Consider the following 22,996-nt stretch of genomic DNA (forward strand, 5'->3'; position numbering starts at 1 on the left):
GCTCCGCAACGGGAGAGGCCACAACAGTGCGAGGCCCGCGTACCACAAAAAAAAAAAAAAAAGCAAACAATGTAAGGGAGAAAAAATGGTAATGAGAAATGCCAAGAAAAGCAGAAGTCATGGTCCAAATGTGAAGTACACCAAACAATTGATAGACTGGAAGGAAAGCAAGTCTGTTTGACCTTGATGCTAGGAACAGTATCCTTGGAGGGCAAGAGCTTCTGATACTGGTCCCAGATAGAGGATAATTTCAATGCTGTTTGGTTCAGCACTGAATAATGTTTACCTGGTTGTATAAAAGAACAGGTGACCAAAATGTGGTTACAAGACAAATTGTAAATGGCAATAGCTCTGGTAATAGTGTAAAAGTATAGCCAATGGATGGTAGGACTTGGAGGCACCACGAGGAAAGTTGGGGAGACAGAGTGCTGATAGCATCATCTCCCCAGCTGGGGAATGGAGAGATTTTGTCAGAAATTGATGAAGAGAAAATAGAAATTAAAATATATTACTTAAAGCGTAGCAAATAGAAGAACTAAAGTAATATAGTTATTAAACATAGGAGGGAAAGTAGCAAGTAGTTTAAGCTCTCCCCTTTTCATATTGTGGTATCAACAGTTAATTGCCTAAAGCTGGTAAGTCAAGAAATAAATGTATTAGCATAATATCAATATCTAGCATTCTAGAGAAGTAAATCCAGAATTTAAAAGGAGTTCTGCCCAGAGAGTGGGACTTGGGATGAGTGTAAAATCTGTTGCTTTCCACTGTAAGTTGTTTTTGATTTCTTGCCATCCGTATTTATTACTGTTAAAGACTGAGCTCAAAGATGGGTTAAATGTAGAGGTGACACAGTTGAATTATTAATGCCATCTTCTAATTAAGGTTTAATTTGGACAAACTAAGAAGGCTGTGTTTTAAATTAAGCAATAATAGTGTCCTTGTTCTAATGAAGCAATAGTTCACATTTCCTGGGACAAAGTTGCATAGCTAGAGGCAGAATCTTTAATCCTTGAGGAAATGAATTATTGCCAAAAACAATGAAGCAAAGCTGCTATTGTCCTTAGAGTATTTGTGTGTGTGTGTGTGTGTGTGTGTGTGTGGTACGCGGGCCTCTCACTGTTGTGGCCTCTTCCGTTGCGGGGCACAGGCTCCGGACGCGCAGGCTCAGCAGCCATGGCTCACGGGCCCAGGCTCCGGACGCGCAGGCTCAGCGGCCATGGCTCACGGGCCCAGCCGCTCCGCGGCATGTGGGATCTTCCCGGACCGGGGCACAAACCCGCGTCCCCTGCATCGGCAGGCGGACTCTCAACCACTGCGCCACCAGGGAAGCCCTGTCCTTAGAGTTTTAAAAGTACCCCAGTGTTTAGAACTTTTGGTTGATTTAGTTATGCAAAAGTATACTGGCTCTGCTTGGGGGAGAACTTGACTATAGGAAATAGGAGTATGGCTTGCTTGAAGTTTGAAATAACCTTGTGGTTAATAGCATGATAAGGGTCCTGCATCTTTGTGCCAAGAATTTTGATCTAGACTCCAAAGACCTGAATTTATATCATGTCCTCAGTCACTGCCACACTTGTGCAATTTGCCTTTTACATTGTATTTTACTATTTCAAATTTCATTTCTCATCTTTAAAGATGATGTGGTTCTACACATTTTGAGTTTTGTATTTAAAAGGTAAGTTTCCAATATGTTGGAATCCCAAGGCAGTTTTTATGTCAGTACAGCTTGAAACAGTGGAGGTGATTGTCCAATGGCCCTGTGGAAAGCAATTTGGGAAGTAATTTTTCCTGTTCCTTTTGGTGTCTAAAATGATCTTAGTTCAAATCCAGATTCTTGCCCTTCCTTGATTACAGTTTTTCTTTTGACCTGATATGGGAATAGGTTTCTAAGACCCTGTTCTGTTAATTTCCACCACTTCCCTTCAAAAGCCATAACTTCATGTTCCTTGGTCTCTGTCACTCTGAATGTGAGTTGTTACTGTAGTTCTGAATTCCTCCAGTGGTACTGGGCGGGTCAGTAAAAAGCAGCAGCTGCTGCTGCTTCCTAAAAGAAAATGAACAGCCTGGCAGCTGCTTCCCCGGGCGCTAGGAGTTGCTGTGGGCATCCATCCCTGCAGTGCCCGGAGTTCCTGGCGCTCACACTAAACCCAGGCTCAAAGGGAAACAATTGGCATTTGAGCTGAAACTGGATTTTGGTGTGGTCTGAGTCTTCCCCCCAGATGCAGACTGTCCCTCCTAGAGCTGCACTCGCTGTGCTATCCCAGGAGCTGGCTGGGTTCCGAATGGCTTAGGCCTGTGCCCAGGTCCTAAAGGACTTAATGAGGAAGTAGAAGGGTTGCACCGGGGATGGTGTCATTGACTGGATACAGCTCTATTTTCAATTCTTTGTCCTTGCCAGATATAGCCTCAGCTAATGGGCTGTGACCTCCCGTGATTAAGGCTGGTTCTAAGCAGAAATCAGAGTTTGCTTATTTCCTGAACAAGAGACACTTTACCTTGACTTTACCTTGAGGATTAAGACACCTGCCAGTTGTTGACTTTGGCTGGGGGTACCGTGTTCTTCCATCAAGGTGCTTCCTTACCTTTTCTATGACTGATTTTGTCTGACTTAGCTCTACCTGCCCTCCCCATCACTGTCTTCCTGTAAGTGTGGTCCCAGGGAACGGGGTGCGGCTAGAGCAGGAGCACCCCCCGCTGACGGGTGTCTGCTCTTCCCCCTCTGGCTACCTGTGGCCTGAGGCCCCAGAGCACCCCGCCGCCTCCGTCTGAGCTGGGACAGATTCTGAAGCGGGGCTTATTATGCCAACTGTTCAGGGACCTGGGAGGAAGGATAGTGCTGGGAACACAAGGCAGTGTGACAGCTAACATTATTCTCCAGAGGTACATTTCTCTTATTTTGTCAAGTTCCCTTTTCTTGTGTGTTGTCCCCTCTCCCCCACCCCAATCTTCCAGCTGCTTCCATCCTTCTCTGTGGTCAGCTTTCAGATGCAGTAGCCACCACAAAGAATGCGGGGGAACTTCTGCAAGAGCTTGGCATTCGTAGCATCCGGGAAATTTTGTCGCTACAGCCCTATAACTAGCCAGCCAACTGGAGTGAAAGGGTTCCTGCGTGGTAGAGGCCCGCCCTTTGAGGGCCTGGGAAGCAGTGGAATCTGCAGGTACCAAAGAGGGAGAAGCCCTGCCACGCAGCCAGGGCAAAAGGGGCTGGAGGGAGAGGCTTGCTCTGAAGGACTGTCCATGTAAATGGAACAATCTCCGCAGCTTTTTCAACAACAGGAAACCCGGAAGCACCTGTCCCCTGCTGGGGACAAATGATCAGCAGAAGCCAGGGGCTCTGAGGTGCTGTGCATCTGTGGCCTTTTGCACCGGAACGCGGAGCTCCGCAGATCAGGCTGCCCATCCCCAATCCCGTCTTGTTGCATCGCCGACTCCTACTCCTCCATTTCCTCCGGCTCCTTCCCTCTCAGCCTTTGCACATGCTGTGCCCCTCGCTAGACCACCTCGAGCTCCTGTCATCTCTAGGTGATACTCGCTCCAGGGCAGGTTTAGCAGCACTCTGTCCCGCCCTCCCATTGCTTCTACCTCCCTGTGGTTTAAAGACCAGATTATGGATCTGGCTCCCACAGGGCCAGGGTTTGGCAGGGAGGGGGGCAATTCTTACTCACCCTGGGAGGCTCTTGAATGTTTGTGGAATGAATAAGTGAACAAATGAGCGAGGACGGTCAACGGGAAATAACAAGCCCCAGTACCTGCCTATGGTAGCTTGCCAGGCTCCTTGGGTGGGGATGCGGAGAGGAAGTGGTCAGAGAAGGTACACTGTAATAACCTTGGAACTCCTGGCCTGCTCTGCTCTTTATAGCCTTCCCTGTTGGAGTGTTACCTTTACAGGAAATCTCGTGACCTTCACCCCACCCAGCTGCAATAATGCTTCGCCTCCGCCTTCCCTCACCCTTTCTGAATTAGTCTTAGTCAATAAATGGAACAGTTCTTGTTTCAATGTTTCATTTGTGTAGGTTTTGCTCTTTCATTTAAATTGTAAACACCTTAAAATCCTGGGTTTTATTTTCCTAGGAAGCAATTTAGAGGAATGGAGAAAACATTGCTCCAAGGTAGTTTTTTTTCCTGCCTCCCAACTAGCTGTGAGGTCTTAGGGACAGGGTACTTACCCTACTCCCCAAAGCCTCTGTTTCCTCATCTGTGAAGTTAGAGGGCTGGATGCATTTTCCGGTGCTTCCAATGCCCACATCCTCTGATTTTGTGCTTCTGACCCCAGCACTTCGCTTATCCCTCGAAGTACTTAGACAGGGTTCCATCTCCACACCTGCGGGATAATTGAGCTTGTTCACTCACAGTGTAGGCTAGTTCACCTCTCAGCTCTTTGTCAGAGCTCCTGGGATCAAGAATGACATTAGCGGAATAGGTGTGGGACAGCCCTTGGCCTTGCCTCTGCCCAGAAGTTCCAGGCAACAAGGACCCCACGTTGGTCCTGACGAGTCTCTGTTGCAGTTCCGTACCTTGGTGTGTTTTGTTTCATCCCTTAAATGTTGGACGGATTGGAGGTGGAGGCTGATGGTCTCCCACCCAAGGGTCTGGGAGGAAGGATGTTGCTAGGGATGCATGTTCCCACACAAGCCAGCCATCCTTCTGTAAGACCCGCCTCACTGGCTCTCCCTGGGCAGAGTCTGGCTCCCATCTGTTTTCTGAGTGCATTTTCCTTCCATTGTACCCAATGCATTGCATTGGTTAAAAAAAAAAAAAAAAAGTTATGGGATCACAACAAAGACAAAAGTGGTTAAGGACTGTTGTGTGTGGGGGGGGGTTGTTTGTTTGTTTGTTCTTTTTTTGTTTTTGGCATCTTGAGATTTGTGAGTTTCTTGAAGGCCAGGAGTGGCTTTTCTGTTTTGGGAGTTGGTTGTTGGTTCACATTCGTGTTCCCAGCCCTTTTCCCCAACTCCAGCCTGGTTTCTCTTTCAGCTCTGTTTCTCTGTCCAGTCAGGTGTATGTTCTTTCTCTTTGTTTCTTCTCCTCGTTGTCCGTCAGCCAGACCCCAAAGATTGTAAAACTGATGGTGAGTAAAGGGCATTAAATAAAAGGAACACAGTAGAAAGGTAGTGGGTCTCTAAAGATCCCTCTGGCTGGGAAACAGATTTTAAGGATTGTGGGTTTGGCTTAGGAGCCCCTCTTACTGAAGATGGCAAGAACCCTGAGGTGGGAGGGGAGAGGCAGTATTAGGATGCCTAGTACATAAGTGGTATCCCTGAATCCTTGGTGGGGATTAATTGGACGATCAAGGGAGGAGCTTGTCGAGATGACCAAAATGCCAGGAAGTAAGAATTGATGCAGAAAGAGGCTGCAAAAGAGTAATTCAGTTGAGTTGTATCTTGGGCAAAGTTTTGGTTCCAAATCTGTGTTGTTAAAAGGTAAACTGAGGACTTCCCTGGTGGCGCAGCGGTTGAGAGTCCGCCTGCCGATGCAGGGGACACGGGTTTGTGCCTCGGTCCGGGAAGATCCCACATGCCGCGGAGCGGCTGGGCCCGTGAGCCATGGCCACTGAGCCTGCGCGTCCGGAGCGTGTGCTCCGCAACGGGAGAGGCCACAGCAGTGAGAGGCCTGCCTCGTACCGCAAAAAAAACAACAAACAAACAAAAGGTAAACTGAGACATATTAACAACTCGACGAGTTTGAGCAGAAATCAGTGCGAACCTGGCAGCGTCAAGCGGAAGTGGTTAGCGCTGCTCCACCGACAGGAGCAGGGAAAGACGCAGAGAAAGTAAGGAAGCAAAGCAAGGACATGATTTGATGGGATGGACACAGTTTGTGATTGGTTGCCCTTAGGGTTTGTTTTTGTAACCTTGAGGCGTTTACAGGCTGAGATTTTGCTTCGCTTCCGTAGGCTGCCGCCGCGTTAGAGCCACCTCAGTCTAATGGCCTCCCGGTTTAATTAATAGCAGTGTAAAAACTGGAAATCTGGGGGACATTCAAAATTACCTTTGAAAACCACCCCCAGGAAGGCACAATGTTGGAAATGGACGTATCATCGCTTGTTAAATTTAATGTGGCCATTTTTCTTCTCCAGTGTGGGAGTGTTTGTTGTGTCTGGGTTCCTTATAATGTCCTTGGCTTAGGTGTAGGGGGCAAGCTCTGTGCAAAGCGTGGCTTCTGAAACACCAGAATCGTGCTCCGCAGAGAGCTGCTGATGCTGAGAGACGCGCGTATCCTTCTCCTTGTTTCAACAACCCTTCTTCTTGTGCTTGACTTGCATCGTTTTGTATGTGTGTGTGTGTGTGTGTCACAGGGCTCTGCCTTTGTTCTCCCTCACCACCTAAACTGGCAGAGAGTTAGGGGACTCCTTGATAAAGAATAACCCCAATATCTCCTGGTTCTGACTGATTGAAACATTAAATGTGTATTCAACTCAAATCTGCAAATTCTCTGCTTTGTCAACAGGTTGCTCGTGGGGGCCCCACGGGCAGTAGCCCTTCCGCTGCAGAAGGCCAACAGAACAGGAGGCTTGTATAGCTGCGACATCACCTCCCGGGGGCCGTGCCCACGGATTGAATTTGATAACGACGGTGAGTTCTTCTGCACTCGTTCAGGGTTCCCTTGACCAACTTGCCTTGTATCCCACTTGCCCTTTCCCGGCGGAAGGAAAGGGGGGGGGACAAGCATCTATTCTTGGAGAGAAGGCCTCTCTCTTTTTTTTTTTTTAACATCTTTATTGGAGTATAATTGCTTTACAATGGTGTGTTAGTTTCTGCTTTATAAACAAAGTGGGTCAGTTATGCATATACATGCGTTCCCATATCTCCTCCCTCTTGCGTCTCCCTCTCACCCTCCCTATCCCACCCCTCTAGGTGGACACACGGCACTGAGCTGATCTCCCTGTGCTATGCGACTGCTTCCCACTAGCTAGCTATTTTACGTTTGGTAGTATATATATGTCCATGCCACTCGCTCACTTTGTCACAGCTCACCCTTCCCCCTCCCTAATTGCATCAGCCTCGTCTGTTTCTTGCTTGCCCTGAGTACATTTACGTTTTAAGTCACTGGGCTGCCGCGTAGTTCCTGCCCACCCCCCCCACCCCCACCAATTCTGCTTTCTAAAGTGATATGGTGTATCGATGTCGCCACCTAGTGATATGTTGAGGTTCTACGGGAGAAAAACTGTATTCACAGCCGCGAAGAAAATTGAATGTGTTTTTTGTACTCGGCGGCCAAAAGTTCTCATTTGCTGTTAAAATATTTGGGAGAAAGACTGTTTAAACATCAGATCTCTCTAAAATGAAAGCTGGCCAACATGGATAAATTTTTCCCTACTATCTCAGTTAGAGGCTTGTTTTGCCCAGACTCTGTGTGGTAGGCAGAGCAATTAGGGTCCTGAGAAGCTGCAACCAAACCTAGTTTGACATTCTTGGTCTAAGCAGATTTGCAGATTCATGTTTATGTTCTTCTCTTGCTTTTTCATCTTTTTAGCAACAGCATTTGTTTTTTGGTTTTTTTTTTACTGATTAGAAAATAATACATGTTAATTGTGGGAAACTTGTAAATGACTTTGAACTGTAAGGAAAAAACCCAGACCCACTGATAATGTAGGCATAATTGCTCTTTACTTAACATTTTGGCATTTTTTCCTTCTGTCTACCTAAAGTTGTTAGGTTTCATAGTTTTGTAATGATTCAAGATTGGAAATCATGCCTGCCTTCTCATTGAGGAAGGCAAAAATTGAGGTGTAGGGTCAAACAGTAGGCTCAGATTGATACTGAAATGAGCACATGGTGAGATTTGTGGTTTCCCTCTCTCTCTCCTTTTTGGAGGAAAGAGGTAAAAATAAATATATCACTTTCCTTTTCTGCATTGATAGGAAGTTATAAAGTGAGTTTGAGGCCTTGTCTTGCCATCTGCAGTAAAGAAGAGTTCATGCTATTATGTAACAAATTTGGGAGTATGTAGAAAAGTACCTACTTTTTGTTAGTTTGGATGGTAGTTTCCGTACTTGGGACCCTGGATGTCAGAAAAAGTGAAGGGCTACCAGGTAGAGGTATGTATTTTATATAAAGAATTTTATGAAACATTCATACCAATAATCACTTACCTGTTTTCTTAAGATGAGAAGTAATTTTTCTGGATTGAGTAACTAAATTTATTAAGTGGTTAGACTTGGAGTCAAGGCAATTTAGAAGTTGTTTCTTATATTTTTGTTCATTTATTGGTTCATTTCTTGTCACAATGGCTTTGAAGTCCTAACTGTGTGTGTGTAACCTGTGCTTCTTTCTCCACAGCTGACCCTTCATCGGAAAGCAAGGAAGATCAGTGGATGGGGGTCACTGTCCAGAGCCAAGGTCCAGGGGGCAAAGTTGTGGTAAGTGTAGAGAAGTGTGTCCATTCCACAGTGTCTGAGTGCCTGTTGTGTGCCACTGCTGGGCTTACAGTATTGAACAAAACAGGCAGAGCTTCTGCCTGCATAGAGTGTACATTCTAGAAAACTGACTGCTTTAAAGCAGGAATTGATGTCAAGAAGAAATGAAAGCATTATTTTTCCTGTGATTTCTGATCTATTTTGAAACAGCTCTACAATCTGCTTTTCTTTAGAACTTTCAGATTCAAAGAACTTATTTAAAAACCTTTACCAATGTCCCTAAAACTCTAGGTGGTCTTAAAACAAGAAGCAAAGCAAAACTAGACATGCTTCACTTTGCTATACAGCAGAAACTAACACAACATTGCAAAGCAATTATACTCCAATAAAGATGTTAAAAACAAACAAAAAAAACTAAGCATGCTTTTTGTCTCAGGAACTCTGTAGCTATTATAGATGAGTTAAAAAATATGGGAGGGCTTCCCTGGTGGCGCAGTGGTTGAGAGTCCGCCTGACAACTAATTCTATTATTTTCATTGTGCCTCTTTATTATTATTATTATTTTTTTTTTTTTTTTTTTTGCGGTATGCGGGCCTCTCACTGTTGTGGCCTCTCCCGTTGCGGGGCACAGGCTCCGGACGCGCAGGCTCAGCGGCCATGGCTCACGGGCCCAGCCGTTCCGCGGCATGTGGGATCTTCCCGGACCGGGGCACGAACCCGCGTCCCCTGCATTGTCAGGCGGACTCTCAACCACTGCGCCACAAGGGAAGCCCCAAGATCAGATAATTTTAAACTCTTTTATTATATATTCTGAGCTTCTTCAAATAGAAGTGGTAGCGAAGAAAAAAGGGTTTGTTAGATGGATTGTGCGAGGTGGCCTTGGAGGTCCCAGGCTGGATTATGATGATCTTTCTGTCTCTTTCAAAATCTGGTTGCTGTAACAAATTTATGTAGAATTTTGAGAAAAGTGAGAATTTTACCAAACACTGCATTTTTATATCTAAGGGGATGCATTATGTGAAGTTGACTTGGACATTGTAAAGTGTTTTCAGCCTGTTATATGGAGGGTGGCCATGAATACCCTATAAAATTAGAGATTATTTCATCTCTCCCAGCAGTGTAATTGTCTCTGCCTTTTAAAATAAACTTAATCTCAGAGTTTAGAGGATAAGTTAGTTAGGATTGATTATAAGGAAATAGTATAGGTAAAAGGAAAATGTCTTTGTTTTAGCAGTGTTAGCCTAATCCCTGTAAATATATGTCCATGATTTCTCTTCTCTGGAATATGAGTACTTATTTTCACAAACATACTGATGTGAAGGTTTATATAGCCACTAAAAACCAATTAAACTGAGAAGATGAAATAGGGTGTTTCCCACTGTTTATGTGACAGGTAAATTTATAAATAAATTTGCCTGTGGCTTACAGATTGGCATTCAGTATTTGGATTGGAGCATTATTCTCAGGCTGAGGGCAAGACAGAAGCCCTGTGCTAGATAATGGTCTCCTTCTTGCAACTTTGGGGAGGAAGATTTGCTGGTTTTCAGATCCAATCTCAGGAGGAGGCCACATTTAACATCCCACTTAGAATTAACCTCTTGATTATTGACAATTTCATCAATTTGTAATGAAAAACGTAAGGTTTGCCGACGTGTATGGGCTACTTTATTCCATTTGTTTGCAGACATGTGCTCATCGATATGAAAAAAGGCAGCATGTTAATACAAAACAGGAATCCCGAGACATTTTTGGAAGGTGTTACGTCCTAAGTCAGAATCTCAGGATTGAAGATGATATGGATGGAGGAGACTGGAGTTTTTGTGATGGCCGATTAAGAGGTCATGAAAAATTTGGCTCTTGCCAGCAAGGTGTAGCGGCTACTTTTACTAAAGACTTTCATTACATTGCGTTTGGAGCCCCAGGCACTTACAACTGGAAAGGTATGACGTGTGTATTTAAAGAAATAGAGATTAGAATTATTACATAATTGCTATTATATGCACTATGATTTAGTACATTTTAAATGAAAACAAAATGTGTTATAAGGCACTTTTATGTTGTAGAAGTAGGGTAGGATAGCAAAATATCTAAATTCTGATTTTTAAAAACAAATAATGTTCAAAATGTATGTTTTAAGAGATTTTTTTCCCCTTTGCCAGCAGTTTACATTAATATAAGTAATTAACTTTCTTCTGTAAGAATATAATTAACATTAGTTTTTGCTGTTTTGTATTTGCCTGTTTCATGTAGCTGAAAGTTTTAATTTTAAGTTAGGGATCTGAAAACTGAAAATAATCGAGTGGTGTCATGTACAAATAACATTGTATTAATACAGACATTTTTTCATTATGTATTATCTTAAAAGGCCGTGTTTTGCTAATAAAGCAGTATAGTTAGAAGCGTAGATGTCAAATTAGGGAATTTTGAGATGATTTTGGATAACTTCTGGAAAGATTGTTTAATGGTATTGTTTAAATAATTTCGTGATATAGGTTAAAGGAGACACCAGGAGGGTGGGAGGGAGGGAGAAGAATGGCCTGCATTTTTTGCCTGGATGAACATGGTCAGTGCTCCTGTAGTAAAAGTTCAAACTTCTCTGAAGAAATTAAGCAGGTGTAGAAAAACCACTGTGTTATAAAGGACAATTAACCTGACTGTAATCCGTAGTGAAGAGAAATGCATCTGATTTGGAAATAAGACTTTTTTTTGAGAAATTTATTAAAATAAATCCTGTGTTATAACATTTTCACTAGTCAGAAAAAACTTAGGAAAATTTTCCCTTTTTCCATTCAGAAATTTCTAAGTTTTCATTCCTATTAGAAGTGATCCTTGGGAACACCTTGCTCGATAGCAACCTTTGGGAGTAATTTCCTTTGGCCTCCCCGGCCCCAACCAAATCTTCCACGTAACAGCATTTGTCAGGTTATCTTGACCTAATTGAAATAACACATGAATTTAGAAATTGTTTTATTTTAGCAAGAATAGAGGCCATACATAGTAAAACAAAACAATAAAATCACCCATCAATTATGTATGATTTAATTTATGGGAAACATGTTTTATCTGCTTTACAAATTCTGACTTAAAATGTTACCATTTATAGAGGACTATGTGAGATCTTTTCTTTTCAATTATTCGCTGTGAAAATTTTTTAAAGCTTTTAAATCTTTGGTTAAAGTGATTGGAAGAAAAGCTCAAAATACAAATCTTCCTTTCACAGTATAGTAAAAAGATAAATTGATTTAGGATTATAGAAAATGTAAAATATAGCAGGTTCATATAATTTAAAAGTTTTTTGTAGGTTTAGTTAATTAGGTAAACATTCCATTTTCCATCTAGTGTCATGGCATTATAAAGATAATTCATGAAAATGCATGGGCATTTTTTTTATTACTAGAATAGATTTGTTTGATGTAAAAATCTACACGAACATGATTTTTTAACTTTAATAACCTCAAAAGTCATCTTTCTTCTCCTTTTCTTCCTCCAGACTTTTTTTTCTGTGCTTAATGATAACACGAGGAATATTTATTAGGAACCATCTGTTTTATTTTGTTTCATCTTCATTTTTTTTAACCATTTCATTCTTTTAGGGATCGTTCGCGTAGAGCAAAAGAATAACACTTTTTTTGACATGAACATCTTTGAAGATGGGCCTTATGAAGTTGGTGGAGAGACTGACCATGATGAAAGTCTAGTTCCTGTTCCTGCTAACAGTTATTTAGGTAGGAACGAGAGTAGACGGCATGCCTGCCTCTTCAGATGCCTCTGTGTGACACCGCTGTCACAGGACCCTGGACTGCTAGGCAGAGAAGAGGCCAGGTTGGAGCCAGGGGACTGTGGCTGCATTTACTGGAATTTAAGCCTTGGTGATCCCAAGGTAACGTGACTGATGCTTGGGATCCTTCCCGTCTGACCTGAGCTTGCTCAAAGCAGGAGGAAACCTACTACTATCTCCTAAAATCTTCTGTCCTCCCGTGTGGAGGTCTGTTTCCTGAGCTAGTGTCGGCCTCTGTAACCTGAGGCAGGCTGTTCATGCATGGATGTTAGCAGGAGGCTGAAATGCCTTCCCTCTCCCTTCAGTGCCTCTTTTTGGAGAGAGACTCTTTAAGAGCTGCATTTATGAAGTTACTCTTAAGTGGCAGGTCAAGACCTCCAGGTCTGTCCTCTGTGATTGCTGTTCTCCACGGGTTGGCCTTGCTCCTGGATTGGGGCCCTCTTGTCACAAAGCCCCTGGCGGGTGGCACGGGGGCTTTACAGCTGAGCCTAAGCAGGACTGCTAAGGCAGCTCTTGAGGACACCCGGATTGTGTCTAAGTGCCAATTCCTTAACTCCTAAGGCTTGTTTGCATTACTAATGGGTGTCCTAAATTATTCATGTGCATTATGGTAATTACACAAAGGCTTTTAAAAGCTTTAATTCTTGGTATGAGTTGACATAAAGAATAATTACTGTGCAATTCTTGGAAAAAAATGTAAAAAATCTCCTAAACCTAAATAGTAACCTATTCTTTTTAAAAAATAGAGACATACCCATATGCTAGAGATATTACTAGAACAATGGAAGGTTAAAAACAGAAAAAATAGGTGTAGATCTAAAAATAATTCTAAACAAGGTATTAGTAAATGTATTCTTCAGAAATTGTTGTAGGGCTTCCCTGGTGGCGCAGTGGTTGAGAGTCCGCCTGCCGATGCAGGGGACATGGGTTCGTGCCCCGGTCCGGGAGGATCCCACATGCCGCGGAGTGGCTGGGCCCGTGAGCCATGGCCGCGGAGCCTGTGCTCTGCAACGGGAGAGGCCACAACAGTGAGAGGCCGGCGTACTGCAAAAAAAAAAAAAAAAAAAAAAAATGTAATTATATAGATATGTATGAACAATACTGTTAATTAAAAAAAAAAAAACTCTTCAGAAACTTCCCCACCCCCAAATTAAAAACTTGGTGTGAAGGCATAGAAGGGAGAAAAGTTATACTTATCACTTGTTAAGCACCTACCATGTGCTATAAATCACACACTATACTTACTACTTTATAGGTCTTATTTGACCTTCCCAACAATATAAAATAAGTATTATTGTCCCTCTGTTGCTGATGGGGAAAAAAAAACCTTGTGCCTTAGGGACATTAATTTCCTAGTCCAAGGTCACACAATTAATAATCCCCTAGCCAAGGGAAGAAATTCTTATGAAAATGACTGGGGCAGGGTGGGAAACAGCTGGGTGTGTGAATGTTGTTAGTGGCTTTGCAGGACAGGAAGGGAACACAAGGGTGAGTGGTTTGCAGTCTCAATTATTAAATAGGCTTTTTCAGGGTAAAATCCTTTCCAAGGTAAATATTATCAACAAACCAATATTTTATTTGAATAAATTTTAACAGACAACCTCTCTTCAAATGGGTTATTTAGGGATTAGTTTACGGTATTTCAATTTAATGGCTCTGGTCAAGAAACCAACACTTTGGTCTCTAAGATAGATGCCCATGGATTTTATAAACTTAGTTTCTATTGGAACATTTGAAAATATTAAACATTTTTTATTGAACATATTTGCCACTTTTGGAATGGATTTCCTCAAAAGTGGTTGCCTTGGGGGGGGGGAAGTGTCAAGTTTGTACTGTTACATTTTGGTTGTCCATGCTGTCTGTGCATCTGTCATTTCAAAAAAAATCAGTAGGTTTTAGGAATAAAATGATCTGCATGAGATTTGGAAGCTGGCAAAGAGGGTGGCTTGCCAGATGCAGCGGTGGCCTCATCATCCATCGAGCACGGCAGTAGCCGGCGTGCTTCTTACTGAGTATGATTGCTTTTTCTTCAATCTCTCCCGTCCCGTGCATGTGTACAGGCCTGCTGTTTTTGACCAGCATTTCCTATACAGATCCCGATCAGTTTGTTTATAAAACACAGCCTCCCAGGGAGCAGCCTGACACATCCCCTGATGTGATGATGAATAGCTACCTAGGTTTGTGACCTCTGAGATGACAAATAAATTGTCTTGGTCATGGTCATTTAAGAATTTTTTTTTGATCCATACAGAGCATAAATCTTTTTATTTTCTATTTCATTTCAAGTGAAGCACACATAAAAAGCATGCCGTGGTTGAGGCTCTGCAGACAGATGGCTTCCAGAGCTGGATTCAATTGTATCGCCCTCTTCTAAACTTGTAGCTTATCCTATTTTTTGACTCACTTCACAATTTGAGAACTGCAACAGTAGTGGTGAAGCTTTTTGTAGATAAAACCCAATAAAGAGGGTGAGCTTATAGTATTCTGCATCTGCCTCGCCTTTACATAGGAAGATTGGCTTAATTTAAATGATTTTGATATGGGCGTTTGTGTCTGCTTGCCATTTAACCTCAATATTGGTGATCTGACATCCTACCTGATGCTTTATGGTGAGGTGTTCTACCATTTCTCTGCCCTCTGAACAAGTATGTAATTGATACAGATGACAACTTGCTCACCTCTATTGTTTATACCAGGTTCTCAACTCTGGCTCATCAATCATGGTTTTGTTTGCATGTTTGTGTCTGAGAACTGAGTTGACCCCAAATAGTAAAGCACTGTCTGTGGTATATTAACGTTGTTAGCATTCTTATTCTTGCCTGACGACCAAGGAGATTGAATACAGAAGTTACTAACTACTACATAATAGCAAAACCCTATAACATGCACTCAATTACACTATGTCAGGTTGTATCTCAGCATATAGTATGTAACTTTCCCATGATAATTTAGTATCTAGCTTGATCGCCTTTTACAGCAGTTTCAGTGTTAAAATGGGGTTCGAACCGATTCTTAAGATGCATGAATGCTTCATGATTCAAGTTACACAGATGCCAAATAGCATAGGTGCTTTTCTTTAAAAGTCTTAATACATTCCCATAGAAAGCAATGCAGTAGCCTACTACTTTGTACTTGTGTCAAATCTCTTGGTTCTGTGACTCTTATCGTAGCTGTGATAGCTGGTGGGGAGGGTCAGAAGGAGAATGGTGGGAGTAACCAGTGTTATATACCTCCTGAAAAACAGAGTTGATATGTACTGTTTTGTTTTTCTAGGGTTTTCTTTGGACTCAGGGAAGGGTATTGTTTCCAAAGATGAGATCACTTTTGTATCTGGTGCTCCTAGAGCCAATCACAGTGGAGCTGTGGTTTTGCTTAAAAGAGACCTAAAATCTGCGCACCTTCTCCCTGAGCACATATTTGACGGGGAAGGGCTGGCTTCTTCATTTGGCTATGACGTGGCAGTGGTGGACCTTAACAAAGATGGGTAAGAGCCTCTTAGGTTATTTTATATTTGCAAAGAATTCATTGCTGCTCTGGCTTCTGTAGGTCTTGAGAAGAAATATCCTTTCAGGTTAGTTGATGGAAAAAATATTTCTGCTGCCAGATTTTTACCATTCCATCACTCTTCGTCACTTATATTTTGGCAGTAGGTATCCATTACCCTTCCCAGCGGGTAGGATTACATTTTCAGTTTTCAGTTTTACTATGTGCTGGGATCATGGGTCTGTGAGAATTAAACTTTAACTCAAAAAAAAAAAAAAAAAAAAACCTATGAGGTTCTGTTCTGTGGTTTCTTTTTTTTTTTGTGGTATGTGGGCCTACCTCTGTTGTGGCCTCTCCTGCTGCGGAGCACAGGCTCCGGACGCGCAGGCCCAGCGGCCATGGCTCACGGGCCCAGCCGCTCCGCGGCACGTGGGATCCCCCCAGACCGAGGCGCGAACCCGGTTCCCCTGCATCGGCAGGCGGACGCGCAACCACTGCGCCACCAGGGAAGCCCCGTGTTCTGTGGTTTCTTAAGGGGCTGTTGGAGCATCCAGAATGTCCTGTTGAAAGTAGGGATTGGTGACAAAGTCAATACAAAGGTCTCTATGGCTGGTGGTGCCAGTTTAAGTCTCGTAGAGAGTTGAAGGTGAGGGGAGTGGAATCTTTACTGGGAGTCTCTCCGCACTATAGATGTAACTTGGGAACTGGCTTCAAGTTCTTACCCTTGATATTTTTCTTTGGGTGTTTATTAGAGGTTACCTTGGTTTTTAAAAAATACTTTAATTGATGATATATAAATTCCAGATTTGAGGTCCTTTTATCATATCTTTTTGTGTCCTTAATACCTGGGCATGTGGGATTCTCCCTAAGCTCGCTGGTATTTTAGCCAATGGTTCACAGTTCTTCCCCTCATTATGTTTTCAGGTGGCAAGATATAGTTATTGGAGCCCCACAGTATTTTGATAGAAGTGGAGAAGTTGGAGGTGCAGCGTATGTCTACATTAACCAGCAAGGCAGATGGAATAATGTCAAGCCAATTCGTCTTAATGGAACCAAAGATTCTATGTTTGGCATTGCGGTCAAAAATATCGGCGATATTAATCAAGATGGCTACCCAGGTAGACAATAGATTGTGAATTGGTCATGATTTATAGATTATTTGATTGTCTAAGATAGTGAGTGCTCATGGCATTTCATTTTAAAACATTGTATTGGAATGCTTTTAAAATTTAATGTTTGTTAAAATATGGTGTTGTCAACAGATATTGCAGTTGGAGCACCCTACGATGGTAAGGGGAAGGTTTTTGTCTATCACGGATCTGCGAACGGAATAAATACCAAACCAACACAGGTAACCAGATAACGTGGATTTCTACAATAAAGGTCTCAACAGTTTGCTTTCTAATGGAATGTTTAGGTTTATGTGAATTTTCACACTAATCATGTTTTATTTACAAGTCTATAATAGTATGAATTTTGTTTTTATAAAAAATGTATTATTAGAAAATAGCTTGTAAATAGATATAAATGCAATGACCTGGTTGTTTTAAATTGTAAAATTTCTTTGGTGAATTAGGAATCAAAGTAAGCCAAAGGAAAAGACTATTCTACCGTGACAGCATAAATAGATGGAAATGTGATATATTCCTTTTAGTAGCATACTAAATAGAGATGAAACTGGACGAACATAAGAGATGATTGTAATTGCATAGAATTCAGATACCAAAAACTGAAAATTGCTTTCGAGAAAAACAAGACATTTGGAGGACAGGTAGAGAGGTTTGGTTTGAAATACACTGATCAACTTAATATAGTACACAAGCGCATCAAAAATTGTCTCTTTTGTCTTTTGAGGTACAACATAAATCAGATAACTTTTATGAAATAAAATGTATGAAGTGTTGGATCATATGTATACTTATGATTTAGTTTTGATTTAATGTAATTTATAGGTAACCTCTTAATCTTCAGTTCAAAAGAGACTTATGTGCCTTTTTCAAAGCATGGATAAGAGGCTCATTTTGGTGGCCCAGTGTCCATTCTGATGCCCTGTTCCTTTCAGATTCTCGAGGGTAAATCACCTTTTTTTGGATATTCAATTGCCGGAAACATGGACCTTGATAGAAATTCCTACCCCGATGTTGCTGTTGGTTCCCTCTCAGATTCAGTAACTATTTTCAGGTGTGTAATCTCTGACTTAAAGCATGTTTGGTAATCCGCTTACACTAGAATTTTTTTTACCTTTTGAATTGAAATTTGTAACAACTATACTTCAAAGGCAAAGGCTTGTATGAATTTTGAATATTCTTTTCCCTTCAGAGTAGTGTAATGATGTAATAAAAACCTATTTTGTAAAGTCTTGCTGTAATTTTGAACTAATTTTTTTAAAAAGGTCAGAATTGGTGGAAAATTTTTACTTTTGAATATATTTCAAAAACCTTTATTTTCATAAAAACTGAAACAATTTGACAGTATAAAGAATATAAAGAAGGAAATAAATGTCCTATATTTCACCATCCATTATGAAACTTCAAAATTTTGGTTTATATCCTTCTAGTTTTTAATTTTCTGTAAATATACACGTTTAACAAAATTGAGATCATAATGTACATATTGTTTTGTAACCTGCTTTTGTTGGTTTGTAACGTATAGCGGCCTTTTTCCATGAGTGAGTTTATAATGCATAGTGGGCTATCTCCCTGTCATTGAGTACTTTTCTGAAATGAAGTTAATGGTTGTCTGAGATATCCCATGGCCGGATCATAGTTTACTTAACCACTACCATACTGTCATTGGACACATTTATGTTGCTTTCCAGGTTTGGTGGTTTGCTTCTATTATGATACACAAAGCTGTGGTAAACATCCTTAATTTTCTTTGTGTCCTGGATTATTTCCTTATGATAAATTCCTAAAAGTGAGTTGCTAAGTTGAAGGGCCATGTGTGTTTTAGGACTTGTGATTCAGGTTCACAAGTGAAAAGACCTCCAAAAAGGCTGCAACAGTGTGCCCATCAGCTGTGTCTGAGTCCCCTTATCCCAGCAATGCCATCACTGCTGGAAATCACCAGGAAAAATTGTTTAAAAATTTTTTTTTATTATTTAAAAAGTAGCACATTCTTTTAAAAAAAAAAAAAGAAAGGTTAATACAGAATTTCAGTTAAGTGCAAGTTCCCCAATATTCTCTTCTTCCACGAAACAGCTTTTAATAGTTTTGAGTCTCTCTCCAGTTCTAGGGTATCATCAAAAGGCCATACTATAACTGCTGTTCTCTATTCTGGTTTTTAAGAATTAATCTCTTCAGTTATCTCTCCTTGTTAATGCAGATACATCACTCTTACTCTTTCTAACAACTTAATATTATTCCATAATATGCATTTAATGAATCCTCAGTTGATGGAATTTTTAGACAGTCTTTGACTTTTAGCTATTATAAACAGTGTGCTATATAGTATATTGTATGTATCTCTGTGTAATGGATTTTTTTAAAGAAAAATTCCTAGAAATAGAATTGCTGGGATAAGGTTAGCACATTTTTGTATTAATACATATACCCACAGAAAAGTTGTAGCAATTTATCCTCATGATAACAACCTACTAGAGGGCCCATTTTCTCACACCCTTACCAACATTGAACAGGATGAATCTATTTAATTTTTGCCAGTGTGATATGTGATCTCATCTTTTGATTGAATTTGCATTTCTTTGCTCATTGGTGAGAGTGAACCATTTGGGTTTGTTTTTTTAAACTATTTGGCTTTATAGTCTTTTATTTTTTTTTTTTTTTTTTTGCGGTACGCGGGCCTCTCACTGTTGTGGCCTCTCCCATTGCGGAGAACAGGCTCAGCAGCCATGGCTCACAGGCCCAGCCGCTCTGCGGCATGTGGGATCTTCCCGGACCAGGCACGAACCCATGTCCCCTGCATCGGCAGGCGGACTCTCAACCACTGCACCACCAGGGAAGCCCTATAGTCATTTTTTATCTAAAGAATCTCTTTAAAGAAATGGGCAGTGATGTACAGTGAAACCCTAAAAGAAAAAAATGTGTGCCATATGTACACTTGGTGCCATCATTGCCCTTTGTTCTTCCAGAAGGGTGCCAAGTGTAGATGTGGCGTCTATGTCTAAATAGAATCCTAAGCAAGACCCCTGGGGGTAAGAAAACGACACCAGGACACTTCTGAAGAGAGCACTATTTAAAAAAACTAGAATATACTGTACATTTATATAATGTAGTATAGAATACTATAGAAAAACAGTTTTCTAGTTAAATGGCAAGATCTATGAAAGCCATTTTATATGAAAACTAAGAACCACAAGAGACGTTACAGATGACAGAAGTAGGAGATGTGAAAATAAGTGGAGAAAAATGTATCTGGGATATTAGGCCAAAGGAAGAAGTAAAAAAAAAAAAAATTTAGTTAATGAATGTGTGTTACTACCTTTATATGCCTCTTTCTCTCTGTACATATAAGCGTTAGGTATTAACCTTAAAGTAGTCAACATCTTTAAAAGGTGGAAGAGTATAGCATAACATTCAAGTATTTTAGCAAGTTTCCATCAAAAAGCAATTTGAACTTCTAGTTTGAGGTATAGACCTCAGGTGTCCAGAAGACTTGAATTCCTGTAACAAAATTTGGTTACGATGTCTTTCCCAGCAGATAACCTGACTTTAGCCAATTAAATATTTGCCTCTGTATGTAATTGATATTTTAATATCCTTACTTTCCTGTCCTCATAAGTAGGTTGACTATGAACCCTGTAAATGTGTTCCTTCATTCCTCATAGATAGTATGAAAGTAAATTTCAAAAGCCTTTGATAATAAGATAATAAGAAAATAAGATAACTCCCTTATTTTACAAACAAGGAAAATGGAGGCCCAGGACTTGCTTGAGCTTTTAAGGCTGGGTCCTGTGAGAAAAGGGCGTGGTACCTAAATCTTCCCAACTTCAGTCCCTGGGCATTTCTCCCCACTAAATTATACTAGTACTTCAGGGTACTTAATAAATGCTAATTAAACATGAGACAGCTGGGCTATAAGATTTTCTTTATGTGTTGACATGTTTCATGATTCATATATAATGTGCACTCAAAATTGTGTGTGTATGTTGTGTGTTTAAAAACAGAAATAAAAATAGGATTTAGGCAGAAGTGTGTGTTAAAATATTTCCTTTTGAAATTTATGCCGCACTAAAGCCTTAATACTATTGTATGTAAAACACTCTAGCATCTGCAGCAACTGGTTTTAAAATATTTGTGAATTTTTGCCTTTAAATATGCTTTCCAAACTTTAAGAACATATCTACAGGCGTACTTCGTTTTATCATACTTTGCTTTATTGCACTTCACAGATACTATGTTCTTGTTTTTTTTTTTTTAAAACAAATTGAAGGTTTGTGGTGAGGTGCCATTTTTCTAATATCATTGGTTCACTTCAAGTCTCTGTGTCACATTTTGGTAATTCTTGCAACATTTTAAACTTTTTCATTATTATTATTTTCATTATGGTTGATCATTGATATTATTGCTACGACTTCCTGAAGACCCAGATGCTGGTTAGCTTTTTTTTTTTTTTTTTTTTTAGCAATAAAGGTTTCTTTTTTTTTCTCTTCTTCTTTCTTTTTCTACAAACCCTTGTGTCGAGGGCTGACTTTGAATAGGTCGCAGTGAGGGAGCTGCTCTGCTAATAAAGTATTTTTTAATTAAGGCATGTACATTGTTTTTTTAAGACATCATGCCATTGCAACTTAATAGACTACAGTATAGTGTAAACATAACTTTTATATGCACTAGGAAACCAAAAAGTTCAAGTGACTCCTTTATTGCAATCCTTGCTTTGTTGCCATGGTCTGGAACCAAACCTGTAGTATCTCCAAGTATGCTTGTAGTTAGGATCTTAGAAATTAGTAGCTGTCTAAATGTAAAATAACAATAGAAACGTAGACAGTTAAGATAAAGGGAAATGAAGAAACAAAATGTAGGCAGCATTTGACCTTTAATTGGCTCCTGGCTTCCCCAGGAAGGTACTCAAAACCCCTCTGGCCTACTCATAGATGGATTCCAGAAGTTCAAAGTAGCTGTTTAGAATTTGGATACATTTTCTTGTCGAAACACTCTTCTCCAGAATGGCTGGGTTTACCACAAACCCACTAAAGTCAGGATGACGGAATCCCTGTGGTAGTGGAACAATAGAACCCGCTCTGAGTCCCTGCTGGAGAGCGACGGAGCAGAGAGGTGCGCTGTCTCCCCAGCCACCATACACTTGTACTTCCCTACCTCTGGGGCAGGGGTTAAGCCATAGGCCCTTGGTGACCCCTTGGCTGTGGGAAGTAGGGAAGAATATGTAAGGGAGAAAGATGATGTTTTTACATGGTGAGAAGGGCTGAAGTTGTGGGACTCAGCTTCTTGTGTGCTTGTGAGGTTGGGTTAGGCAGAGCAGAGAGGGGAAAGGATAAAGGATTCAAGGTTTTGCTTATAGAGATATTGTGCGGGTAGAAAAGTTGTAGTCAGTACTGGCAGCTGGTGGACAAAGGCTTAAGGTTGGGGGTGGGAGATTCCGAGGGAGGATAGGGAGGGCAAATGTTTGTAAGATGGGGACCCGTAAGTTCAGGATTTGCCTGGATTACTAAAATTCACATGTGTGTAGAAATCCTGACAGTGAGCACCCCAGGTGTTAGGTGTATGTTGGTGTAATCTTTTTTTGGCAAGATTACTCAGAATTAAAAATGCATGTGTTCTTTGACTCAGAAATTCTGCCTAGGAGTTTATCCTACAGATAAATAGATGTATGTATTTAGGACACATACATGTGCATGGATGAATATGCAAGGATGTTTGTCAGAGCAGAAAGCCTAAAAAAAATGATCAATGTTTACTGATTAAGGACTGGTTAAATAAATGATGTTATGTTGACACATGCAACACCACCAGCTGTGAAAAACAACTAGGTTTGTGTGTATAGATATGAGAAGACCTCTGAAATGTTAGTGCATGAGAAAAAGTAACATGCAGAGCGATAAGCATGAAAAGCTCCCACTTAAAAAATAGATGCATGTTATTATATTTAATTTTAGATAATATTTTTAACTGAAACAGACTGATACGTCTGGAAGGACATGCAGGTCTCCTTAGGGGTTTAGGTGGGGACGAGACATACTTGCCTGAAAACTGGAACTTTTACATGTTGCCCATATTATTCTTTCAGTTTAAAAAACTCTAATATTAAAATCATTAAAACAATCTATAATTTTAAATAAATCATATTTAAACATTTTTATAAATATCGTGTAAATAGGTTTTAAATTATCTCTGTTAAGTTGTTTTCTTTAGCAGTGTGGGAGCAAAAATCACATTGGGGAACATTTTTTTTTTTTTTTTTTT

General features: G+C 40.7%; 1 protein-coding gene across 2 annotated transcripts in view; it reads left to right on the forward strand.

The window, feature by feature from the left end:
• ITGA6 (integrin subunit alpha 6) overlaps positions 1-22,996 on the forward strand; it is an 80,116-nt gene that overhangs the window by 34,426 nt on the left and 22,694 nt on the right. For both annotated transcript variants that reach the window (XM_024122182.3, XM_024122183.2), the window contains exons 2-9: positions 6,448-6,572; positions 8,280-8,359; positions 10,041-10,296; positions 11,950-12,081; positions 15,408-15,618; positions 16,542-16,735; positions 16,880-16,968; positions 17,680-17,798. In XM_024122182.3, coding sequence (XP_023977950.1) covers positions 6,448-6,572; positions 8,280-8,359; positions 10,041-10,296; positions 11,950-12,081; positions 15,408-15,618; positions 16,542-16,735; positions 16,880-16,968; positions 17,680-17,798 — 1,206 coding nt within the window. The remainder of the gene's footprint in view (positions 1-6,447; positions 6,573-8,279; positions 8,360-10,040; positions 10,297-11,949; positions 12,082-15,407; positions 15,619-16,541; positions 16,736-16,879; positions 16,969-17,679; positions 17,799-22,996) is intronic.

The sequence above is a fragment of the Physeter macrocephalus genome, chromosome 2 (genome assembly GCF_002837175.3).
Source record: "Physeter macrocephalus isolate SW-GA chromosome 2, ASM283717v5, whole genome shotgun sequence".
Classification (NCBI taxonomy): Eukaryota; Metazoa; Chordata; class Mammalia; order Artiodactyla; family Physeteridae; genus Physeter; species Physeter macrocephalus.